General features: G+C 42.7%; 1 protein-coding gene across 2 annotated transcripts; it reads left to right on the forward strand.

Moving 5' to 3' along the window:
• Positions 1 to 5,566: 5,566 nt before the first annotated feature.
• ska2 (spindle and kinetochore associated complex subunit 2) lies at positions 5,567 to 12,267 on the forward strand. Of its 2 annotated transcripts, none has more exons than XM_040010443.1 (7): positions 5,567 to 5,834; positions 7,288 to 7,380; positions 7,914 to 8,021; positions 8,567 to 8,638; positions 10,539 to 10,581; positions 11,245 to 11,374; positions 11,576 to 12,267. In XM_040010443.1, the coding sequence occupies exons 1-7, from the start codon at positions 5,802 to 5,804 to the stop codon at positions 11,700 to 11,702; spliced, it is 606 nt and encodes a 201-aa protein (XP_039866377.1). In that variant the 5' UTR covers positions 5,567 to 5,801; the 3' UTR covers positions 11,703 to 12,267. The 2 variants fall into 2 exon arrangements, with proteins under 2 accessions (XP_039866377.1, XP_039866371.1); XM_040010437.1 differs by having other exon boundaries at positions 5,710 to 5,834; positions 7,845 to 8,021.
• Positions 12,268 to 14,494: the final 2,227 nt, after the last annotated feature.

A 14,494-nucleotide genomic window follows, 5' to 3' on the forward strand; every position in this document is an offset into this window, starting at 1 on the left:
TACTGGGCAATTAGTGATACAAAAAAACTGTTTTATCCTGTGAATAAACGTATATGTTTTTGTCAATGTACCATGGTAATAACAGAAGCGAAACGCAATATCGTGTCAGGACAATTCACTATTTATGCACAATAAACAAAGGAGCATAGCGCGACAATTTCTGTTCAGCGCCAGACTTGCTTGTAACCTATATTACCAATTATGTTATGAAAAATGACGTATTAACTACAACAGAAGACTGACCTTTGTGGGAATGCTTGGAGCAGACTAACATGTGAGCTGGAGTGTTCTGGGACGTTATATTTGGTCTTTGAATGGCTGCAATCCAGGCCATCCATCACCTCTTTGTTACTTCGGAAACATGGCTCGAACAATTTCTCTTCAACGACGTAATCCGATAACAACCGATCTCTTTACCCGTCGGCTTCCCGTGGCTGTCATGCGACCGGCTATTGCAGTTAATAATACAACAGCTTCTTGCCATTTTTTGTGTTTCTTTTTATCGCTGTGTAATGTAATTTCAATTGAAAGCCTGCGTGAGCTAGTACCTCTTGCCACGAGTTCCCATAATCCTTTGCGGTTTTACCCCTGAATGACGTCACATTTTCAATCTCTACTGAAAGCCTGCGTGTGCTAGTACCTCTTGCCACGAGTTCCCAGAATTCTTTGCGGTTTTACCCCTGAATGACGTCACATTTTCAATCGCTATACAAACTTCAGTGCTTCAGAAAGCTTCATTTGGCCATCACTAGTAGACGGTATCAAACATTAGCATGGCTTCAAGTCAATGAAATGAAGTCGATGCAGCAGCTAAAAACCTGCATTCTGTCTGGAGGCCACCAGATGGCGATACCCGTGCCATTTTTCTTGGCCCTAACAACCATATCTGATTCAGCTATGTCCTACACCAACATCTCATTTTTAAATGTGTTTAGTTTTGATTTTCCACATAATATAACATACCCTGTGCAATACAGCGGAACAGTGGTTTGCTCCGTTGCCTGGCGGGAGGAGCGCCCTGAATTTGAATCCTCCATCTGACCCGGCTGTGTTCTCCCGTGTCTGTGTTTGTTCTCTCTGGGTGCTTTGGCTTCCTCTCACAGGCCAAACAAAGCGGTGCGAAAAGGTGTAAATTCAAAATGTTTGCTATCTACATGACTGGAAGGCATAATACCTGAAAATGTGAAGATTATGGAAAGAAGAACATAACGCACCAGGTTATTTATTTAATATAATGCGAGAAAGAGAAATGAGAGATGGGGTCGGTTCGACGTGTCTGTAACTCTCGGGAAGTAGTGATGTGTCGGTCGCGAACGAAATGGCTCTTAGAGCCGGTGTTCTGACAAAACGTCCTACCTTGTCAAAACATCCTACCGTAGCGTAAATTTACTGTTCTTTGACGTGAACAACGCGAGCCGGCTCCTTATCGCGAGCCGTGGGTTTTCTTTTTTCTTTCTCTCACTCTCTCTCTCTTGCACTTTTTTCCGCTTCACTCCGCACTCGAGCCTTGTGCTTGCGCTGGGAAGAGGGGGGAGGGGCAGTAGTTACACTCTCAGTAGCACAGGAACAGAGCGGGAGGGAGAGACAGAGAAAGAGAGCCAGGGACAACAACGTCACATTAGAAAGGTATAGTAATCATCCACAACTATTTTCAGTTGCGGATGATAAAGGATACAGAAAATTTATTCATGCAGGCCCATATGACAGAGAATATGCATCTTCTTTTTGTTTTCATATTTTAATTTATATTTAATTGTGTTGTGGTTTGCAGTGTTTTGTGTTGTTTCACTTTAAATTTGTTTAAAAGGAAAAAACTGAAAATTTAAATAGATAAAAGCTGAAATGTGAATAGTTGGTTTTTATATTATATGATTTATTTATTACATTTTATGTGGAGTGAATAAATAAAAGTATATTTACGGTGGCCACTAGAGACAAAGCACATACAAACTCCAAAACATGTCCGAACTCTGAAGCACGTACAAACCCTGAAGCACGTACAAACTCCAAAACACGTACAAACTCCGAAGCACGTACAAATCCCGAAGCACGGAAGTGACACACCGAGCTGTCAGCAACAGGTTCTCTGAGCAGAAACGTTGGCAAACTTAACATATCTCCTGAAAACGGCAGCTCTCCGTGGATACTAATCTTTGAGAGCATGTGTGGGAAACCGTCCAGAAGTGGTGGCTCGTCATTTGCGACCTCTCGAAAACTCAGAAGTTGATGTTTTTGAACCGTAGCGGTGAGAGAGAGGAAGGACGCTAGCATCAACTAGCTAGCCGGTCGTCACGGCAACGCTACAAGAGTGTCTCTCAGCATGGGCCCGAAAAAAGTTCTGTCAGCCGAGGAAGGTGACGATATTAAGAAGTCGCTGGAGTTTATGACAGAGGAGATTTCTACTGTCAAACTGCAGCAGAAAGCCATCCTGGACCTGGTCGAGGAAGTTAAGGCTCTCCGCATCCAGAACGCCGAGAAGGATCGGCGGCTGGCGTACCTGGAGAACAGAGTGGCGAATTTGGAGCAGTACACCCGGATGAATGATGTTATCATCACGGGGCTTCGCATCAAACCCCGGTCATACGCCCGGGCGGTCGCCGCTGACAATGTAGGAGGGCCAGGAGAGGAAGATGTCAACTCCACGGAGCATCAAGTGGTTACCTTTCTACGGTCCAAAGGTGTGGAAGTGGATTATAACAACATTGAGGCTTGCCACCCTCTACCCCGAAAAAATGACAGTGACAAACCAGCCATCATTGTGAGATTTGCAAACAGAAAACAGCACTGTTAAAACAAGGAAAGAAACTGAAAGGATCCGATGTCTTCATGAACGAACATCTGATAAAAAGAAATGCGGACATTGCCAGGAAAGCACGTTACTTGAAGAAACAGGGAAAAATTCAAAATACATGGACCACCAACTGCAAAGTATTCATTAAACTCAATGGAACACCGGAACAAGCCAAAGTGGTTATAGATGATAAATTAAACTGGAAGTCTCATATAAATCATATACATAACAAAATTTCAAGAAGTGTCTCAATCTTGAGTAAAGTAAAACACATTCTGGACCACAAATCACTCCACATTCTCTACTGTTCCCTGATTGCACCGTATTTGAATTACTGTGCAGAGGTTTGGGGCAATACTTACAAATGTTCGCTATCATCCATCTTTATATTACAAAAAAGGGCCATAAGGATAATCCATAAAACTGGTTACAGAGATCATACAAATCCACTATTCTTAAAATCAAAAATTCTAAAATTCACAGATCTGGTTCATTTTCTCACTGCACAAATTATATATAAAGCAATAAATAACCTGCTTCCTGACAATATTCTAAAAATGTTTTCTAAAAGGGAACGGGGATACAATTTGAGGGGGGAATTAAATTTAAAACATCCTCGTATCCGTACAACATTAAAAAGTTTTTGCATCTCTGTGTGTGGAGTGAAGCTGTAGAACAGACTAAGTAAAGATATGAAGCAAAGTCCGAGCATGGCACAGTTTAAAAAGCGGTTTAAGGATATGGTTTTTACAGGGTACAGGGAAAAGGTAGAGATTTGATAGGGTGTTCTTGTCTAATATTTTCGTGTGTGCGGGTGCACGGGTATGTTGGTATGGGTATATATATATATATTTGTAGGTTGTGTATCCTTGAGGTGTTAATGGGGTTATTGAAAATGTGTATATGTGCGTATGTGTATATACGTATGTATGGATAGATAGAAACATATATATATATATATATATATATTTAAAAAAAATTACACATATCATATAATGTAATTGCAAGGAGGTATTTCTGTAGTCTATTGATACTAGATAGTGGAAAAGGGGTGGGATTAAATAAGCTTATGCTTCTTCCTGCTCCTTTTTGAACATGAACGTTATTTGGAGTTGTGGTTGCTCGTTTTCCTTTTGTTTTGCTTTGTTCATTTGTCTCTTTTAATTCTATTTTGTTGTACTTTTTCAACATGTTCAAAATAAAGATTCAATCAATCAATCAAAAAAAACCTCCAAGACACGTAAAAACTCAGACGCACGTACAAACTCCAAAACACGTAAAAACTCCAAAACACGCACAAAAGACAACAGAAGTTCTCCAGGATGCTAGGCGCAGTGTTGAGCTTTTGTTACCTAGTGGCTACACAAGCCAGCAAGTACCAACGACTGGATTTGGTGTGTGGTAGTAACAGGTAAATGAACTTTTTTTTTTGAATTGTTTGAATATATATGAGTGCTGGTGTATAAATATACAAACAATACACATATGCTTTCAATGTGTAATTTAAGTGATCTAGGTAGCTCTGTTTTGGAAGTTCAGTTAACGCTAGAAATGTGTTTTGGAGTTTTTACATGCTTTTTAGAGTTTGTACGTGCTTTGTCTCCAGTGTTGGGGAGTAACGGAATACATGTACCGCCGTTACGTATTTAAAATACAAAATATGAGTAACTGTATTCCGTTACAGTTACCGTTTAAAAAGGTGGTATTTAGAATACAGTTACTTTGTTGAAATAAATGGATTACACTGCGGTACTTTCCTGTTTCATTTCGGTCGCGGGTCAGGACTGTTTAGGTTTTGTTTGACAGCTACGTTCTGTTGTTCCAGGCGGCAGCGTTACGGTTGCCATGGTTACAGGGCGACGCTCTCTCTCTCTGCGACTGTGTGTTTCCTGGGTGAGAGAGCGCCTTTTTGTTGTTGTTGTTGTTGTTGTGCTAAGCTAACAGGCAGAATGCTACAAGCATAGCTCTAAAGAATGTAGCATCATGGGCAGTGTAGTCCGTGCTGCAGGGAGAATGGACTGCCATACACGTTATGTGTCTGTGAGCGCGAGGAGGGAGAAAAAGGGGAGTGGAAAGGTACGAGTTGTCATCGAGCAAAAACGGGAGCTGGAAGCATGTAAATACAATAATAACCACTTCAGCCAAGAAGAGTGCCTGACGAGCCCAGTTGTAAGTAAGCTATTAAGACTCGACTGTACACTGTGTTCGTGTTTTCCTCCGAAACAATAAGTTCCGTTGGAGCAGTCTTTCAACGCCTCTCTCTGTCTCTCGCAAGAAAAGTTGACCCACACAACAAAGTAAAGCTATTTTTCGGCTACGAGCCAACAGGGACCCCGCCGTATTAGTCAGAGGTCCCTTTACTACAGTTTGGAGTCGCGGACCTTCAGTAACAGTAATAAATCACACAGCAATAGTACATTCATGTTGTTGTAAAAAGCATGATAATATATTAAGTAATCCAAAGTATTCAGAATACGTTACTGTCATTGAGTAACGTAACGGAATACGTTACAGAATACATTTTGGGGCATGTATTCTGTATTCTGTAATGGAATACATTTTAAAAGTAACCTTCCCAACACTGTTTGTCTCTAGGGGCCACCGTATATATTTATATATAAACATATATAAATAAAGCCACTTTCTTTTTTTTTACATTAGTAATTCCTTTTGTGCATAATTTTATATTGTTGTTAATAATAAATTAACTAAAGAAACAAAACAACCTAAAGAGTCGGTTAGGTGCCGAAAGTATCGGGTCCTTTTATTGAGTCGAGCTGAAAGAGCCGGTTCTCTAAAAAGAGCCGGAATCCCATCACTATCAGGAAGATCCTAAGATGTTTCAGCAGGACTCATCTCACTCCAAGCCAGAGGGGGGCGCCAAACACAGAAACAGACTGGGAGTAATATGGCGCACAGCTCTCGGCTCGGATACACGTCCAATCAGCTTTCTTCCTTCCTGACAGCTGGCCAATCACAGCGCCCACGTTCAGGCTGAAAACTGTTCAACATGGAGACAACAGTTGAAAAGCTTGAGGCGATGGTAAGCACAGCGTCAAACTCCTTTTCCCGACTGTATCTTTTGGCTGTTGAACCGCTATTGATCGTAGCTTTGTACACGGTGTGCCGCTCACAGCAGGCGACTCACGGTTCTCTGCTAAGAAACAATCCAAAGTCAGGCCCATCAAATACCGCAGGACCGCGAAGGAGCTCGGCTAGTTTCAACATCGCCGCCACTCGAACGTCACAGAGCAACTCGGAGCAAGCAGTCCGCAGCGGGACCAAGTGTAGCATCGCTCTGTTGTTTTAGGACTTTTATTCACAGATTGTTTGTTTTTCGAGACCGTCTCAAACACCAGCTGTCTCCTGCACATGGCTCGGTGCATCAAGTCTCACGGTGCCAAAGCCAAGCGTGCTTACTTCCCCGTAACTCTTATTGCAGAAGGGAAATGGGAGGATGTGCAGCCTGTAGCTGAACTCTCTGTCTGCGCTGCTGACCATCTGTACAGGTTGTGCAATCCTGGGACTAGTGCAAAGTTTACCGTGTGTGAACCTCGAGCTGTTGGCAGATGCTCTGACTTCATTGCACTACTGTATCAGACAACTAGTAGTGCAATAGTATTGTCAAAGCATCTGAAAACTGCAAGGACCACCTCTGTGTTTACACACCTTCAATAAATGCATTAAAGAAAAGATGCACTTTATTTACCTCACAGCTGGAATAAAGTCGATATCAGATAATTACTTATCTGTAATCCAAATGTAAATACAGCCATTGAAAATAAGTCTAAATACAAATATTACTTTGTAATACAAGAACAATATTTAAAATAATAATGTGTGTGTGTGTGCGCGCACACATCGATCCTTACTCCTGCTCAAGCTGGAGTAATCTACACATTTGTGCTCTCTAAACAACGAATCAGATGACTTCCTTCTTAAGTTCGCTCCGATGTGGCTGCAGCTGTACAGCTGTCAGGGTAGCAGCAGTGACGTTGCTCTCTGAACCACTCAATCACTCATCAAATCAGAAACTTGAACCACTGGCCCCCTACAGTGAGGAGATCTGATGGCTGATGTTGTCTGGGGACTGCTGGACCATAGATCATCTTTATCCACTGTCCCTCCTCTGCACATGTCCAGACCTTTGCAGCCTTGTGTCTCTGTCCTGAGAATGCATTGGTCAGTAGGTGGTGAGTTCATACCTGTTGATCTCTGATCTGGAACGTTTCTTGGTGATTTCCACCCAGTGGTACAGAAGACCCCGGTTTAATCCTGAAGCTACCTGGATATGCCAAAGTCCTGCTGCCTAGTACACACTCTGTCCTGGAACAGGAACATGGGCGCTGCACTTCATATAGTGTAACATGATGAGGTTCACATAAAGCAATGAGCTGTAAGTGTGATTCCACCAGGCATGTGGAGTCAAACAGCAAAGAATCTGAACATGGTGCAGGAAGTTCAGTGCCACAATGTGATGCACTTTGTCTTTGCAGTTTCTGAAGGCAGAGGCAGACCTGGATTACATTGAGAAGCGGTTGAAGCTGGACTTCATCAACAGCAGTGCAGAAAATGGATGTCCAGCTGAGGTGACTAACAGATGACATTTCTCCCAGCATCTGCAGGCAGATCTAGAGAAAATCAAAGAGCTCTTAGTGAATTACTGGCTGCTAACACTGCGGCCTTTGTGCTTGGAAGTTGTGTATTATTTGTCTTTTGTTAAAAAAAACATGATGTCATCAGGATACACAGAAGAACAAACTCCAACTAAAGTGAAAGTAAGATGAACCGGCCTATACCCATAAAGATGCTAATAGTTATAACCGTACCAACCAGTACATGTAATAAGACATAGAAGAGGGACGGAAATCCCAGAACTATCATTCAGTTCACCTGGATGCAGCGCTTCCAGTGGGAAAAACACTTTGTCACTCAGTGATACGAGTGATGCATGAGGTAGAACATTTCATGTTTGCAGAAAGGCAATAAGAGAAAATCAGGTACACACCTGAGCATGTAGTCTGTGGGCTGATGATTGACCATGTGCTTGTAGAACAACCTGGCAGTGGTGCTGGAGAACCTGAAGTCTATAAAGTCCAAACACTCAGCCCTGTGCTCGCAGGTGAAGGAGCTCACGAGTGCACAGAAGGAGTCTGTAGACTCGATCAGAAACAACCTCAGCGGCGTCATGGAGCTGCTGCAACACTTTGAACAGACCACTGATATGGAGGTGGGTCGATCGACACCTTATGACTGTTTAACATAGCTCACTGATACAAGTACTACTGCTGTGGGAGGTCAGATTTGATTAACCATCTAATCAAAGGGAAAATGTGCAAAGATACGTTGTGGTGAACTTGGCGATGAAGTGAGGAAGGCGTGAGAGCACTTGAAGTGCTAATTCAAAGTTTAAACTGGTCTTCCTGTCCCAGAGTACCTGCGCTTGGCCCAAGAAAGCATCAAAGTTGAACACACACACACAGACTGCAGAGAGCGCTTTGACGTGTCCTAGGTGTGGTGTTTTCTTTTCACTGGTTTAATCACAGTTAGCTGCCTCCAAACACTGTGCAGCTACTGGAGTTATATCCATAACATGTGTGGAAAGCAGGCCTAATGACATTTAATCACATTAATTGTGTGTATTGTTCACGGGTTTGTGCACACACCTCCATCCTGCTGCAGTTTGTGGTTATCGTGCAGATCGACATTTCTCCTGAATTCTCTTTAAAGCTTCCATTCAGGATCTGCTGTGTTTCCTTGTTGGTGTCTCTGCAGGTTGGGACACTGACCGAGTCAGAGCGAGAGTCTGTAGCACTGCTAAGTGCTGTCAGTCGCACCACAGCCGAGGTAAGCAGTACGACACCTTTAGACGGCACTTCTTTGATAGTGGACTAGAAGCATATACTTGGTTTGCTTCAGTGGGAGCTTAACAGGAGGAGCCAGGGCTGGACTGGCCCGGGACAAGCCCTTTGTTCATTTTCATTACTGCCCTATCACATCTCCTCACTGTGCGCCGTGCAGAGCAGAGTTTAGTGTAGAGAGATGTGGAGCCAAGAGAGAAAAAGTCAAACTAAGTACAGCAGTGGTAGCTGCACCATCATCCACAGTGGTGCCAGCAGCACCTGCCATTGAATGTGTCCCACGATGTATCATTTTAAATAAATTACACGAGTTTACATGTCAGTAAGGAGTAAGAAGGATGTAATCCCAGCCCTTCTCCTCTCACAGTGAGCCACAGAACGTCTCTGCTTCCAACCTGGACTGTGTACATTCATCATCATCATTATTATTCTTAGGTTTATTTCCTGCTGGTCTCGGTGCTGAGTTCAGTCCCAGGCTCCTCATTTCACATTTAAAACCTGATAGTGGCCCCCAGTGATCCCCCAGTCCACCTGTAATATTCACAGTATGTGGTGTTGTAGCATAGCACTGCTCCCCACCCGCAGCTTCTTCTTTTTTCCTTTTTTGTTAATCTTTGCCACAAACGCGACTGTCACTTCACCAGAACACATCAGTCTTTGTTTGCTCTTTTTAAACATAGCGACAGAAAGATGCTCTGAGCCTGAAAATGTGGAATCGTAAAGAATCAAAGGCCATGTTCGCACTAATGTGTTTCCGTTTGAAAACGCATCTTTTTCCTCCGTTTTGGCCTCCCGTCCACACTGAGACGCCGTTTTTGCTCAAGGAAAACGCAGCGTTTTGAAAACGCTCTCCAAAGCGGATACATTTGAAAACGCCGTTTTCGTGTCGCAGTGTGAACAGCGAACCCGGAACCTTTTTGAAAACGATGACACATGTTAGTCACGTGATGCAGTCATGTGACCAATTAAACTAAGATAGTGGAGGGCGTTACACAGCAGCTGTTTTGTTTGACAGCCCTATTAAAGATTAATCAGTCTGCACGTGCTCCAGAGAGCTTTTCTTCAAATTCTTTAACTCTCACTCGCTTTTGCAACTTTGTACTTTTGTGTTACTCACAGCTACAACTCCACCTCATTGTCAGTCCATTTAACAAACTCGGTGCTTTTCCTCGACATTTTGCCGTGACGTTTCAAAGAGCCTGAAAGTAAATGAACAGCAGACAGAAATGAGGCGGGCTGAATCTTCTTGCGCTTCACACATGCGCAGGACTGGACGCACACCTTTATGAAAACGATAGTGTGGACGCGTTTTCAGACGAAAACGCCGTTTTCAAATTTATCTGGGGCTAGTGTGGACGTAGACAAAGTGTTACATAACTTTAATACTTTAACACACAGCAGACGGCTGCAGATACTTTTAGTGAAACACGGCTGAAGATTGAATTTTTGGTATAAAAATGTTTTTGTGCTGTTAAACAGAACGAGGACATCGTTTGCACATAGGAACTGAAATCCTTTTTGCTGAATAACAGCCTCACACACGTCTGCTGAGCGATCCCAGTCTCTCAGCTTTATCTCATTTGATGGTTTTCTGACGTGGACTCTGGTCTCCAGTTATACATTTGAAGTTCCCACTGGCTGAAGTTTTTGTTGCCATGTGTAAATTAGACCTTCAGTTTAACTTGATGTTACAACCTTTGAGCTTTACAGAACTGAAGCCCATCACAGTGGTTTATGCTGTGGATCAATAAAAACCGATAATATTGACCCTGGTAATTCTGTTACTCTGTACAAAAATAAATGTAGATGAATATGAATCAGTGCTTTACCTTTGGTCAGAAGCTCCTGTTTCACTACCTTGCTACCTGCTCCATGTTTTCTTCCAGGTGTGTTCAGCTGTAGCAGCTTCTCACCACGAGCAGCCACAAAGTAAGTCTGTTACATTCAAGTTACATTCTGCCCGTCTGCTGATTGGTTCAGGCTGAAAAGTCTTTGCAGCTGTTGGATGGACTGAACAAAACGCAGATGTTAGTCCCCACAGCTTCAATTGTAGTAACGTTTCTCTGAAATCGAATATGTAGATTTTCTAAAATGCTTCAATTTTAAATTGTAGATTTTTATTATTGTAGAGTCTCAGTGCTCTCATAAGATCATTTGAAATCATCTTGGTACACTTGTGGTGAGCCACTGGTATTTCGTCAAATGTTCGTAGCCTTCAGAACCTAAAGTAACACTTATTAAAATTTATGAGCACACCTATTCAGCGTTGGTAGTTCATGGTAGTTTGAGGGTTTGAATGATTTCTTTGAACATTTCTTCAGCATCACCCTGAAACAGGATGTTTGCATTTTGACAGCATTGTGCAGCAGATGAAACGAGCCGGTCCTCCAGACCTCTCTGTGTGTGGTTACAAAGTTTTCCTCTATTCACCAAATGTTAGATTAATGAATAATAAAATGCTTTTAGATGGTTAGTTTCAAATCACATGTATATTCAACTCCCCTGTCCCTCCGTGACCAAGTTAAAGAATTTCCCAACCTGTGATGAATAAAATAATAATGATCCATGTCTGATCTGTCATTGTGTCCCCAGGCAGTGAGTGTGAGGAACTGACTGCAGCCATGCTGGAGTCGCTCCCCCCGAGCGTACGCTCCAACATCAAGCTAACTGACCTCAATACGTTCTACCAGCAGCTGCAGCAACATCTGGGCAAAAGTAACAGGTTGGAGAAAAACAGCTGTTATTGTGAGAGGCTATGGAAAAGTAAACTGGTTCATTCTGAAAAAGCTTGATTACATGTTGAGTCTGGATTGGCTGTCACTGTATAAACGTATGATTACAAGCAGCCTGTAGTCTAAAGAGTTTTGAGTGGTCTGTTAGGCCAGAAAATCAGTTTATAAATGTGAATCCATTTCCATTGCAGGGGATCACTTAGCGTGCAGAAGATGAAGCAGTTGAAGATGAATGTGAGCGATGCTAAGCTGAAGGTCCTGCAACAACTGTCTTTAGTTGAGCTGGACAGTAAAGGCCATGTTCGTCTTGTGCTCTGAGCAGAGCGATGGTTGTCACAGTATGTACCGAGTTCTTGAGCAGAAACTAACCACGTGGGTGGGATAGACACATACAGGCCACGAGATGTCAGTTATACTTTCAGTCGGCGCTATGGTCGGTCTGTACGTTGTATAAATGCTCAGATAGATTCACCAAAGTACAGCGCCGTCCTTTGAGCACTGGGGCATAAGCTAGCCACAATGATGCTGTGAAGATGCACAGTGTGTGCTGCCTGTTCATGTTTTTCATGTTATGATAAGGTTTATTGTAAAAATATATGATTACATTTTAACACAAGACCCTTTCCCCTGAGTAAAATGCTAAACCCTTAAAGATGCTAATAGTTATAATGTATTTTTGTCACTGCTGTAACTCATTTAAATGAGTAACTAACTTACAGAGTTTCTAACAGTAAAATCTACCTTCAGCTGTGTTGATTGAAACTCGAAATCTTAATACTTTAAATGTACAAAGAACAATGATGGACATTAAAATAAATGTAAAATTGTAATGTGTGGTCCTCTCACTTTGTGAGGTGTGAAATAAAAGATAATGCTAAGGGAATAAGATTGTTTCATTCATATATATATATATATATATATATATATATATATATCTGTGTGTGTGTGGAAAAACTCCGCTCTCGCCGCTGTGGGCGTCTATCCTCCAAGCTCGGGACTACCAGAGGCCTGGGAGCTTGAGGGTCCTGCGCAGTGTCTTAGCTGTTCCCAGGACTGCGCTCTTCGGGACAGAGATCTCCGATGTTGTTCCTGGGAGCTGCTGGAGCCATTCGCCTAGCTTGGGAGTCACCGCACCGAGTGCTCCGATTACCACGGGGACCACCGTCACCTTCACCCTCCACATCTTCTCCAGCTGGTACACTACCAAAACTTTGGACACATTTAATGTTTTTTCTTTAGTTTCATGACTGTTTTAGAGTCTCACTGAAGGCATCCAAACTATGAATGAACACATGTGGAATTGAAGGAGTTCCCAGAGATGCTGAGCACCTGTTGGCCTTTTTGCCTTCACTCTGCGCTCCATCTCATCCCAAACCATCTCCACTGGGTTTAGGTCAGGTGACTGTGGAGGCCAGGCCATCTGGCACAGACATCACTCTCCTTCTTGGTCAAACAGCCCTCACACAGCCTGGAGGTGTGTTTGGGCTCATTGTCCTGTCCTGTGGCTGCAGGATGCTGTGGTAGCCATGCTGGGTCAGTTTGCCTTCAATGTTGCTTTTCCTTAGTTGTGGTTTCTTTCTTTCACCAGTGTGTGAATGTGTGTGTGAATGGGTGGATGGCTGAATGTGTAAAGCGCTATACAGATACAGGCCATTTACCATTTCTTAGCAGCTGTTTGACCATAAAGGCCTGATTCACACAGTCTCCTCTGAACATGTAGAGATGTGTCTGCTACTGGAGCTCTGTGTGGCACCTATCTGGGCTCTGATCTGAGCTGCTGCTAACTTGTAATTTCTGAGGCTGGTGACTCGGGTGAATGTATCCTCAGCAGCAGAGGAGACTCTTGGTCTTCCTTTCCTGGGCCGATCCTCATGTGATATAGTTTTCATCAAATTTCGTCAAATAGGCCTGTTAGCTGAGTTATTTATCAATTTTTTGTTTGCTACATTATTCCATAAATCTTGCTTCATATATTAGATGTCTTTAGCATGTATATATAATGTAGATGCAGTAAAATTAAAGAAAAGCATTAAATAAGAGGCTGTGTCCAAACTTTTGACTGGTATATATAATTAGGGATGTTCCCGGTGACTAATTTCTTAGTGGACTGAGTTCAAAGAAACACTTGGATATTAGGTTAAATTTACATGAGTATAAATGGCTCTTACAGGTTGCTCCAGCCCTTTTATAGTAACAGACCCTTGAGAGTTATTTCCAGGCGACTAAATGTAACCAAATCAGTTATCAAGTGCACCAATCTAGAGGGGAGTTGCCAGGACAGGTGTGACTGGTAGGACCAGGCTTGCAAGGCTGCCCAGGTCTCCGTTTTTTCTTATCAGAGGAGGCAGGGAAGACACCTGGATAACAGAGGCAGTCAGTACTGGGCTAATCCCCTCACCTATCAGGCTCCATTTAAGCTCTGTACTGCCACAAAGACCCATAGCATCAGAGGTTGGGACTTTTAAACAGAGAGCCAATCCAGACTTCTTGGATTGGGGTACCGTTTCCTTCAGATTGACACACTGCTGAAGTACTGCTCTACTTATTGTTGAGATGTTACCATGCCGTAGGAAGGAAGTAATGCTTTGCTTAAAAACTTTCTCTTAAAAGATATTTGGTAGAAACAGGGACAGTCTCTGGAACAAGAAAATGAATTTAGAAACAATGTTGTTCACAGCGTGGATTCTGCCTATTAATGACATTGGGAGGTTGTCCCATGTTTGGAAGACCTGCTTCATTTTGGAGTAAGCCCCAGTTGGGAGAATAGAAGCACACTGAGTGTAGTAGTAGGGCCAATTTAATTAGAATCTTTTTAAGAGATTCTCAAAAGGTTCCAGAGTTGGGGCCAGAGACTTTATAATTCTGCATGTCTGTGATTGTGTATTATCTCTTGGATAGTTTGTGGAAAATTATCGTCAGCAGCTGAGATTCTGGATCATTAATATGCAAATTGTCATGACCATGATCGACAACCATTGATCAAAGGCCATGAGTACCATTCACAGAGAGTTGGGCAGTGGTTGCAATCACAGCATTGTACTGTTTATAAGGTTGGGGAAACCTGCCGTCAGCTGAGCCTGAAGAAGTCACCTGAATGAGTGATGAAATGT

Source organism: Simochromis diagramma, unplaced genomic scaffold (assembly GCF_900408965.1).
Source record: "Simochromis diagramma unplaced genomic scaffold, fSimDia1.1 OVJJ01000123.1, whole genome shotgun sequence".
NCBI lineage: Eukaryota > Metazoa > Chordata > Actinopteri > Cichliformes > Cichlidae > Simochromis > Simochromis diagramma.

Excerpts from the sequence above, each read along its gene's own strand:
- ska2 (XM_040010437.1), top strand. The coding sequence starts at position 5,802 with ATGGAGACAACAGTTGAAAAGCTTGAGGCGATG. Across the intron at positions 10,582-11,244 it reads TCACCACGAGCAGCCACAAA|GCAGTGAGTGTGAGGAACTG; the intron begins GTAAGTCTGTTA and ends TTGTGTCCCCAG. Across the intron at positions 11,375-11,575 it reads CATCTGGGCAAAAGTAACAG|GGGATCACTTAGCGTGCAGA; the intron begins GTTGGAGAAAAA and ends TTTCCATTGCAG.